At 37.7% G+C, this 12116-nt stretch overlaps 1 protein-coding gene across 7 annotated transcripts in view; it reads left to right on the top strand.

Moving 5' to 3' along the window:
• LOC106872617 (protocadherin beta-15) overlaps positions 1-12116 on the top strand; it is a 70944-nt gene that overhangs the window by 31838 nt on the left and 26990 nt on the right. For 5 of the 7 annotated variants that reach the window (XR_008265511.2, XR_016244173.1, XR_016244172.1 and 2 more), the window contains one exon: positions 7966-8136. The exons of the other annotated variants lie outside the window; for them this stretch is intronic. Coding sequence is in view for 2 of the 5 variants with exons in the window: in XM_014919669.3 (XP_014775155.1) it covers positions 7966-8124 (159 nt within the window). In the remaining 3 variants the exon portion in view is untranslated. The remainder of the gene's footprint in view (positions 1-7965; positions 8137-12116) is intronic. 7 annotated transcript variants of the gene reach the window in all.

Below are 12116 nucleotides of genomic sequence, written 5' to 3'. Positions count from 1 at the left end.
GAGGGCTGGAAAGTGTCATGGAAGCGGGATGCAACCATTTCAAAAGAATCAGGAGCTGTTATTATATGGAAGAGCAGACATTGTCGGTTAGTGGAGCATCATAGTGAGTTGGTGGGTAAGGGTTTGCAAATCAGCTGTAAAACCTTATAAGGTGTAGGCTGCATGGGTATGTGTGTGCGTGCGTGTGTACGTGTGTGTGTGTGTGTGTGTGTGTGTGTGTGTGTGTGTAACAGCTTTATTTTAGATGTAGGTCATAAGGATCCAGTGTGTGTATCCCTCAATCACCCCATTCAACCGCCTTTTCCTTCCATCCATAGCCTTTCTAACAGCATGACTCATGTCAATATCAGTCTGGGTCATGTGACACAGTAAGCATCTCACAAGAGCCAGAGATCTCTCCTCTCCTTCGATCTGACAACTGTTCTCTCTTGTTTTCAAACTCAAACTGATTGGCTATGGATTAGCTTTCAAATCAATATACACATACAGAAGTTAGCTGTACTGGTTGTGGAAGCCATTTCCTATGGTCGGGCTATAATTCCTTGCTGTTCACTCAAAAAGATTTTAAAATCCCAACACAGGATCACTTGATTTCCTCACGCAATTAATACCTAATTTGCATACTTTTGTGAAGTGAATGATTTTCCATTAAAAGTTCTGGATGTAGAAATTTATTTCAGAAATTTTTCAAGAAAAATTGAAGTTTTCTTTTTTTCCTAAACACAACTTGAAAGTGCAACAATAGTTTGATTTGGAATTCTGGAGACTAGAAATATCCTCATCATCATCATTATCATCATCATCAGTGCTTTTTACGTGGCACCAGCACCAATGTTTTGTATGTGGTGCCAGCACCGACTGGGTGGAGCAGAGTAGTACTGAAGGGGTGGAGCTTTGTGCCATGTGTGTGCATAGATGTGTGGTGTAAGTGTCAGAGCAAATATGATTTGACCAGTTTTGCATGAACTCTGCTGAAACAGAATTGAAAATGTATGCTTCAACTCTTTCTTAATCTTTTGTTGTTCTTCCAAAACTTTGAAAATTGTTTTCACGTTTTTAAAACCCAAAAAAGAATGAAATGCAAGAAATGTATAAATAACACAGAAAATGTCTTCATTAAAGTACAAAATCCTGTTAACAGAACAATGTTTTTCTTTTTTTCTTCAAATTTTCCTCAAATGATTTTCAAGATTATTTGAAAGAGCAATAGTTTGGCTCAAAATATCAGGTTCACCTGTCTCACAAACATATTGTATATATGTTTGTGTGTATGCAGTACATGTGCCAGAACAAACATTTTTGTACCAATTATAGTTATACCAACATGAATACAAATATTTTGACAGTTAATCCCCAGGCTTTCTCTCATGTCACCATTAAGAGCCAAACTTACATGAGTTCATAAAAATCTTATTGTTATTCATTTATTTATTTTCATTTTTCAAAATTTCCGACCTAAACTCAAAGCAACAACATGGAAATTATAGTTCAACTTTGAATTCTAGTAACATCTGCCTTGCAAAAACATACAATATATTAACATATGCCATACAAGTATCAGAATAAATATCTTTGTGTCAATTACAGCTATACAAACATGAAAAAGAGTCTCTTGACTCTTAAACCTGCTCAGATCTTGTACAAAGAAAATTAAGTTTCCGTTTACCAAATCCACTCACAAGACTTTGGTTGACCGAAGCTATTGGTATCGGCTACATAGAAATAACAGAAAATAGGTCAAACAGGCAGGTCTATTGATATAACACAAAGATTTGGAAAAATAAATGGCAAGTATTTCAGTCATGGACACAGCATCAACCCTCATAATTATGGAGACTTTGGAAAGAATGAAAAATAAAAGGTTTTATAAAAAAAAACTATCCAAACAATAACAGTTATGAAATCCAAAAGCTGCATAAAATTGTTCTTTTAGGGAACAGTGACCTCCTCAGAAAGAATTTATTCCTAGAAGAAAAATAACCAGACAAAAGTAAATTAAATAACATCAAAAAGTATCTTTTCCAGGGGACACACACACACACACACTCACATATATATATATATATATATATATATATATATATATATATATATATATGCAGAGCTGATCCATTAATTGTTAATTAACAAAGTTAACATTTTCATTTAATGATTTAACTTTTAAGTTAACTTTGAAAATCATTATCAGACTTATTAACTTCCATTACATTTAGCTTCCATTAATTCAAGTCTGTTAACCCCAAAATTTCATAAAATCCGGTAAACGTTTAAAAGTTTCTATTTTTTTCAGATTGTCATAGGTAAGATGCATTAAGAATTTCAATTTTAGTGTTTACCCACAATATTATTGCTTTTGCACCTGTTAATTAAATTTACCTGCCCATAAAAGTCAAATTTATTCAACAAGATCAGCTAAAATTACATAAATATAAACCAGTGGTATATAAAGAACCCACTGACAAAATTTCAAATCTGTATGTAAAAAATTTAAAAAGTTACAAGCAAATATTGTGGACACTCCACTTGAACCTGAATAATTCAAAATAACGTGAACAAATAAGCATTACATTTGACAGATTAATATGAACACTAAAGATGTTTTAGGTGGGGGTTTTTTCTTACACACACACACACATAACATGGCCTCGCTCGGTTGGGCTTACACGTGTGTTACTTTGACGTCATCATTCCATAAAATTTGTTTATGGGGACGAAAATATTGAAAAATATCAATAGATATGTGAGTGAGAAAGAAATGAGGAGGGAGGTTTTGGGATGTGCTAGAAACAACAGCCAAATATCCCTTAAATTACACATTTTCCTCTGAAATTATCAACAATTTTTTTTTAACCAAAAATGTTTCTTCTTCTTCTTCTTCTTCTTCTTCTTCTTCTTCTTCTTCTTCTTCTTCTTCTTCTTCTTCTTCTTCTTCTTCTACAGGTAATTCCTTTACACAAATACATCATGACATGCCTATAGAAAGACAATTATCTCTCATGGCTATGTCAGCCATTGTCTTTGATACTCAGACACTCACTCCAACCTGAACTCACTCTCTCTCTCTGCTTACTCAACAGAAATATAGTTTTGCATGAGGTCCAGAAATCCCCTGTTAATCTAACAAGATGGGAAGGATTTCCAAAGAGATGCTAAACAAATCCTTACTGTCAAAGCAAGTGTGAATCAGACATGAAAATCCCATTCCCTGAATCGGTGGATCACCACACGATTCTCTGAGCCATTACATGATACCATAGGAACATTATTACACAAATAATCTGTGCTAAGTTATTCTAATCACTGACATTCACTCAAGTAAAGAGATCTCAGTCAGACCAGAGGAATTTGGGTGGGTGGGTGGAAGGAAGCTAAAAACTGGAAGACATTCACAGAGTTTTAACAATTGATAACTACATTTTTCTTTTTCTCTCTCCGTCTCTCTCTCTCTCTCTCTCTCTCTCTCTCTCACTCTCTCTCTCTCTCTTTATCTATCTATCTCACTTTCCCAAACGCATACTGAATTTGTCTTTCATATTCACACACACACATACACACATACACATGCTCATTCACTCTTACACATATACACATTCTCTCTCATTCTCTCTCTTCCCGGCTCTCTCTTCTTTCTCTCTCTCTCTCTCTCTCTTTCTCTCTCTCACACACACGTACACACACACACACACACATGCGCACACATATACTCTTTCTTTCACGCAAACACATGCATACATACAAACACAAATATAAATTCTCTCTCTCTCTCTCTCTCTCTCTCTCTCTCTCTCTCTCCATTCCAAGTATTTGACTGTCCAGCCTTTCACCCTTTAATCCCAGCTGTCCTTCTTCCAGCTTCAGTCCATCCATCAGTTTGTTTCTCTGTCCAGCCTTTCACCCTTTAATCCCAGCTGTCCTCTTTCCATCCTTAAGCCCATCCATCAGTTTGTTTCTCTGTCCAGCCTTTCACCCTTTAATCCCAGCTGTCCTCTTTCCATCCTTAAGCCCATCCATCAGTTTGTTTCTCTGTCCAGCCTTTCACCCTTTAATCCCAGCTGTCCTCTTTCCATCCTTAAGCCCATCCATCAGTTTGTTTCTCTGTCCAGCCTTTCACCCTTTAATCCCAGCTGTCCTCTTTCCATCCTTAAGCCCATCCATCAGTTTGTTTCTCTGTCCAGCCTTTCACCCTTTAATCCCAGCTGTCCTCTTTCCATCCTTAAGCCCATCCATCAGTTTGTTTCTCTGTCCAGCCTTTCACCCTTTAATCCCAGCTGTCCTCTTTCCATCCTTAAGCCCATCCATCAGTTTGTTTCTCTGTCCAGCCTTTCACCCTTTAATCCCAGCTGTCCTCTTTCCATCCTTAAGCCCATCCATCAGTTTGTTTCTCTGTCCAGCCTTTCACCCTTTAATCCCAGCTGTCCTCTTTCCATCCTTAAGCCCATCCATCAGTTTGTTTCTCTGTCCAGCCTTTCACCCTTTAATCCCAGCTGTCCTCTGTCCATCCTTAAGCCCATCCATCAGTTTGTTTCTCTGTCCAGCCTTTCACCCTTTAATCCCAGCTGTCCTCTTTCCATCCTTAAGCCCATCCATCAGTTTGTTTCTCTGTCCAGCCTTTCACCCTTTAATCCCAGCTGTCCTCTTTCCATCCTTAAGCCCATCCATCAGTTTGTTTCTCTGTCCAGCCTTTCACCCTTTAATCCCAGCTGTCCTCTTTCCATCCTTAAGCCCATCCATCAGTTTGTTTCTCTGTCCAGCCTTTCACCCTTTAATCCCAGCTGTCCTCTGTCCATCCTTAAGCCCATCCATCAGTTTGTTTCTCTGTCCAGCCTTTCACCCTTTAATCCCAGCTGTCCTCTGTCCATCCTTAAGCCCATCCATCAGTTTGTTTCTCTGTCCAGCCTTTCACCCTTTAATCCCAGCTGTCCTCTTTCCATCCTTAAGCCCATCCATCAGTTTGTTTCTCTGTCCAGCCTTTCACCCTTTAATCCCAGCTGTCCTCTTTCCATCCTTAAGCCCATCCATCAGTTTGTTTCTCTGTCCAGCCTTTCACCCTTTAATCCCAGCTGTCCTCTTTCCATCCTTAAGCCCATCCATCAGTTTGTTTCTCTGTCCAGCCTTTCACCCTTTAATCCCAGCTGTCCTCTTTCCATCCTTAAGCCCATCCATCAGTTTGTTTCTCTGTCCAGCCTTTCACCCTTTAATCCCAGCTGTCCTCTTTCCATCCTTAAGCCCATCCATCAGTTTGTTTCTCTGTCCAGCCTTTCACCCTTTAATCCCAGCTGTCCTCTTTCCATCCTTAAGCCCATCCATCAGTTTGTTTCTCTGTCCAGCCTTTCACCCTTTAATCCCAGCTGTCCTCTGTCCATCCTTAAGCCCATCCATCAGTTTGTTTCTCTGTCCAGCCTTTCACCCTTTAATCCCAGCTGTCCTCTTTCCATCCTTAAGCCCATCCATCAGTTTGTTTCTCTGTCCAGCCTTTCACCCTTTAATCCCAGCTGTCCTCTTTCCATCCTTAAGCCCATCCATCAGTTTGTTTCTCTGTCCAGCCTTTCACCCTTTAATCCCAGCTGTCCTCTTTCCATCCTTAAGCCCATCCATCAGTTTGTTTCTCTGTCCAGCCTTTCACCCTTTAATCCCAGCTGTCCTCTGTCCATCCTTAAGCCCATCCATCAGTTTGTTTCTCTGTCCAGCCTTTCACCCTTTAATCCCAGCTGTCCTCTTTCCATCCTTAAGCCCATCCATCAGTTTGTTTCTCTGTCCAGCCTTTCACCCTTTAATCCCAGCTGTCCTCTTTCCATCCTTAAGCCCATCCATCAGTTTGTTTCTCTGTCCAGCCTTTCACCCTTTAATCCCAGCTGTCCTCTGTCCATCCTTAAGCCCATCCATCAGTTTGTTTCTCTGTCCAGCCTTTCACCCTTTAATCCCAGCTGTCCTCTTTCCATCCTTAAGCCCATCCATCAGTTTGTTTCTCTGTCCAGCCTTTCACCCTTTAATCCCAGCTGTCCTCTGTCCATCCTTAAGCCCATCCATCAGTTTGTTTCTCTGTCCAGCCTTTCACCCTTTAATCCCAGCTGTCCTCTTTCCATCCTTAAGCCCATCCATCAGTTTGTTTCTCTGTCCAGCCTTTCACCCTTTAATCCCAGCTGTCCTCTTTCCATCCTTAAGCCCATCCATCAGTTTGTTTCTCTGTCCAGCCTTTCACCCTTTAATCCCAGCTGTCCTCTTTCCATCCTTAAGCCCATCCATCAGTTTGTTTCTCTGTCCAGCCTTTCACCCTTTAATCCCAGCTGTCCTCTTTCCATCCTTAAGCCCATCCTTAATCTGTCTCGCTTTGTCCTTGGCTCACAGAAGCTAAGCTGTATGAAGAGAGGGACAATGTTAGAAGAAAAAACACAACCAGAGGAAGAGATACAGCTCACGTTGACATCATTCCCTGCTGGACCTGAAGCCTGCCTCATACAAGTAGTTCTCAATATATCTTATCACAATTTCCACATCCCTGTCTCCCCCAAGACAGAGGAACTTTGCATTCACTGTCAAATATTTGGCTGGATAGTATGTTCTGTGATTTATCTGATATAAAACTGTCCTGAGTTCAAATCTCTCCAGGATGCATACTACAAGTACCAACATCATCCTCTGATTGCTTCCTTGTGAATCAGACTCCACACATAAATGATTGTGTTGTCACTCAAGTCAAAATATACAAACGATGTTTATTATGTGCAGCTGACAGAAATGTATTGAAATAAAGATTTTGTAAGTGATGAGAAAATAACACTTGCTTTGTAATGTAGTGTTGATAGCATCACAGACTGAACTGTACTGGTAACAAGAGTAACTCTAGTATGCTACAGATAAAACTGTAGTCTGTGCCGTATGGTACTTGCAGCACTGTACTCTACTGAAACAGCAAGAAGAAAAAAAGAAAGAAAGAAAACAGTAAACCATTTTTGAAAATTACTATTTTTAAATCTCACAACGTGAGATATTCAGCAACAATACTTTGTAGTAAAGATTGTTTGCCAACATAACATGGCAGTCCTGGTTTAGGACGAATGTTGCTGTAATTTAACCCCAGGAGACATCATCTCCAGCTGGCTATATGACACGATCTGTGTCCTTATATTTTCGAACAAGGGAATCCTGGGGCTAAATTAAAGCAATATTGGTCCTGAACCAGGACTGCCATGTTATGTTGGCAAACAATCTTTACTTCATTAAACCATTTTATTTGAATTTTTTGAAATAGAAATTATAGTTTTATGCTGGCTTAATATTACTCATGTAACAACATGTGACCAAGAATATTATCTTTCTATGATGTAGAACCAACACAGATCTTCCGTAAATGACAATTTTCACTTATCTAAGACAGTTTCCCACCCACCTCATGCACATGTATACATTTATACACACATCATCATCATCATCATCATCATCATCATCATCATCATCATCGTTTAATATCCATCTTGTGCCCTCTCTCCATCCCTTTTCCAACTGTTACAATGTGCCCTTCATTTTTCAAACATTATTGACAACACCCCACCTCTTCCATCCCACCAAACGCATCCACTTGACATCCTTTATCAAATATTTTTTTGCATACACCAAACTCCTTACTACCTTCAAAGCCTTCCTTTTTCAGCATCGCTATTCCTCCACATATATTGCTCGTATATATATATATATATTTCCCCTCAAAAACTAATCTAAAAACAAATTGTATTCGGTTACATCATATTGGCTGCTGCTACTACTGCTCTAGTGTTTATGAAGGTGGTCCAGGAGCAGAGGCATTGAGAAAACTATTGGCTCTGCCATGCTTTCTCAGATTTTTCAAATTCAAAAAGCAGACAAGAACTCTCTAGTCTGGGATGGCAGAAATATACAAATTAAATGAATAAATATTTAAATTAAATAAAAGTAAAACTCACAAAATGTATTTTCTTTTTGTCTAAACAGTATAGTCAGCCAGTAAGAGTGACATCCTATGGTGAACATGAAGAACAAAACGTTGTTCTTGCACCCAGTTTTCTCAACGATACCTTACTGACAGATATGGACAGCAGATGTGACTGGACAGAACGTAACTTGGGCCTCTATGAGGAAATACCAAGATAATTTCAGAACAAGGTTAGTCCTATTGTTTACAAATCTCTTGCTCCAATTCCAAGATTTCCCAGTTTTCTTTCACTGATCTGGGTTTGTCCATATTTTCGTCACTTCTGTGTGAAGTTGGTGCTTATCACAAACGTGAAATCATAAAAATGTGACAAGAGAAGCATGTTTCAACTCTGTTGTGGTTGTGTTCAATCATCTCCAGGGTCTAAATATAGGCAATAACAGTGCAATAAATCAATAGGTTTTAAAGCCATGTGTGCAATATGATATTTAAAGGATATCGACAAATAATGCATAGCAATATCATGCAATACAATACATAGTCCACCACATGACCAAGTAGCTGTATGTCAGACAGATACATACCTGAGTGTATACAGATATATATATATATATATATATATATATATATATATATATATATATATATATATATATATGTATGTATACAGATATATATATATATATATATATATATATATATATATATATATATATGTATTTGAAAATTTATGAGGACTACTTAATACAGTTTTTGAAATGTAAAGGTGATTTTTTAAAATTATTTTTAAAAAAAAAGATGTTATGAAATCTTTTATGAGGATGCTATTAACCTTTTTTGGCAAGAATTTTTTTCTAATGTGTGAGCACTTTCATTAAACTTTTTCAAACACATGTGCTCTTAAAGAGGAAGTTGTTATTTTTGTGGTAGTGGTAGTATTATTTCCAGTTTATTTTCGGGATTATGGTTCTAGTCATAAATATTCTTTCCCCATTGTTTATTCTATGGAGTGGTTGCTATTTTTGGTTTGATTTTGGATTTTAAATTCTTATAAAGTGTTCTTTTGCCTTTCGTAGTTGTATATTTTCATCGTTTATTTTGTAAAATGAGAATATTTAAAATTTTCTATTTGCACAGATATCTAGGTGTCCACTGCATGGGACATTCCTAAAAGAGGAATCTCTAATTTGTTCATTATTTACATTATTTACATTTGACGGATATTTGTCCTCATCTTGTTTGTTGTTAACACAATGTTTTGGCTGATATACCCTCCAGCCTTCATCCGGTATCTTGGGGAAATTTGAAACCTGGGTTCTCATTCCTAAGGTATTTTACAATGTTACTATTATTATTATTATTATTATTATTATTATTATTATTATTATTATTATTATATTATTATTATTCAAGTCACTGCTTGGAATCGAACTCAAAATCTTGGGGTTAGTAGCCCACGCTCTTAACCACTATGCTCTTAATCACTACTGACCCCAAGATTGCGAGTTCGATTCCAAGCAGTGACTTGAATAATAATAATATAATAATAATAATAATAATAATAATAATAATAATAATAATAATAATAATAATAATAATAATAACAACAACAACAATAATAATAATAACATCGAAAAATACCTTATGAATGAGAACCCAGGTTCGAAATTTCCCCGAGACACCTGATGAAGGCTGGAGGGTATATCAGCTGAAACGTTGTGTTAACAGCAAACAAGATGAGGACAGATATCCGTTGAATGTAAATAATGTACATAATTCCTCATCTCTTAAATATAGAACTGTATTCTATAATTTGTTGTTTATGCCTATTGACACAACCGGTCAGTTTCCTTGCTGTCTCCCTCAATGCAGTTTTCATTGCATTGTAGGCATGTGATGCAGTAGATGAGGTTTTTTGTTTTGCAAGTCATGTTTCCATATATGTATGTGTGTGTGTGTATGTGTGTGTGTGTGTGTGTGTGTGTGTGTGTGTGTGTGTGTGCATGCATGTGTGTGAGAGAGAGATCCTCATCATCACTTAACATCCATTTTCCATGCTGGGCTCCAATTGCCAGTTTTGACAAGATTTTTATGGTTGGAGGCCCTTCCTAACACCAACCACCCAGCAGAATGGACTGAGTGCATTTTACATACAAAAACAGACATTTAATTCTTAATAATGTTCAACTACTAAAACTAACATCTGTAGTTTGTTGTTATTTGTTTTATTCAAGTTTAGAGGAAAATTAATAAACATATAGAAAGCTATTTGCAAGTGAATGTCTTAGTATTTCCTCTGGAATTGGATAAAGAAAACAATATGAAACCATTAATAACATTGCTGTGGTAATGATATGTTAAATCTTGAAATAAATGGATTCGAAATTGCTCCCAGCATCATTTTAAACCTGTGTACTTAGAGAATGGCTGAGAAATATAATAGTGAATCAGTGAACAAGGAGTTTTAACACATGCACACGCACACACACAAACACACACATACACACATGCTCACATATACACACACACATACACAAGCACACACATGCATTCACATCCATGCATACATATATTATTCACAATCTTTTTATCAGTTGGTAGTTCTAAATTCAATTACGGTACCAAGTGTGCACAGAAGCTGTGCAGTGACTTAGAGAACAGTTACAGGTAGAAGATTGCAATTGTTAACTGCAGCATTATAAAAGGTGTGCAAAGTTGTGAGGAAGATGCAACTGAAAGCGGGGGAAATATATCGGTATGCAGCTATGCAAAACAAGATGTATTCGACCACTGCTGCTGTGAAATCACCTAACATGCACACACACATATACACATATATAACATCATCACCGTTTTGTTTCAACATCCACTTTCCCGTGTTTGCAGGGGTTGGATAGATGCTCTTACTGTCACCAACCCTCACCTGTTTCCAAGCAAGGTAATATCTCTTTGAGGCCAGACATGTTCTTGCAGAAGATTGGAAATTAAGGACACACACTCACAAACACATACGCACTCATATACAAAATGTGTCATCATTGTCATGGTATAAAATGTCCTTTACTATGTCATACATAACAAACGTGCAAACACACACGCACACACTCACCGACACATGCAAATTCATTTACAAAATGTGTCATGGTGGTGGTGGTGGTGGAGACGGTATAAAATGTCCTTTACTATGTTGTACTGTTGTATAATGAAACTGTATCTCCCTCCTGGTAAAAAGTGGTAGGAGATGCCATTATAAATAGACCAGTAGCCAGTTGTCAAGAGTGGGTCGAGTGTCAAAGAGTGGAGAGGTGACAGTTCTAGTCAGTGTCTTGTGGAGCTATCAGCAATAGTAAGACAGAAGTTAGTGTATTACTATTCTGGTACGAAAGATACAATGGTATCCAATGACTAGTAACTGTTGTGACTACTAAAACAACAGCAGTCACACATCACACACCAGTGGGAGGAGGAACCCACATGACAACAATGGCAACGAGGAAAAGCAAATTCATGTGGAGGATTAAATAACTCAACAAAACAGAAACAAAAATCTTGTTGTGCAAACTTAAGAAAATCGTAAAATATAGAAGACTTGTTGACTGGAGTAGTTGAGATGCAGAAACAGCAACAACAACTCAAGGAACAATGAGAACAACAACAAGGATTGCAGCAGCAAATATTACAACTAATGAAGTTGATAGCCAAACCGGAGAATACAATAATATTAGAATCATGACTATTATAGTACTATATGATTAGTCATGACTATTATAGTAGTGTACAGTGAAGAGATAACTTCTACAGTATCATATACTATCACATACAACTACCATGCATGAAAAAACTAAATTATTAGAGACAGATTCTATAGTATTATTGAAACGGTGGTGGTGGTGGTGGTGGTGGTGATGGGGGGGGGGGAGAATTGTGTGAAGAAGAGAAGGAAAGACAAAAACATAGATGAAGGGGGAACCAAGGAGGGAGAGAGTGTGCAGTTGAATCTGGGTAGAAAATGAAGCCTGTTTTGGATTTCAGAAGCTAAACATGGCAGAGTTGAACATGATAGATGTATGGAAGAGAAAGAGAGGGAGTGAAAAAGAGAAGGAGACAGATAGTGAGAGAGAGAAGTAAGAGAGGGAATAATAGAGAGAGATGAAGAGGGAGAGTGATGGGGAGGAAGAGAGGGAAAGATGGTGAGAGAGAGAGCAAGAGG

The sequence above is a fragment of the Octopus bimaculoides genome, chromosome 14 (assembly GCF_046866305.1).
Source record: "Octopus bimaculoides isolate indiv1 chromosome 14, ASM4686630v1, whole genome shotgun sequence".
Taxonomy (NCBI): Eukaryota; Metazoa; Mollusca; class Cephalopoda; order Octopoda; family Octopodidae; genus Octopus; species Octopus bimaculoides.
Note: the sequence above shows the minus strand (reverse complement) of the source record. Positions and strands in the feature narration are given on the sequence as shown.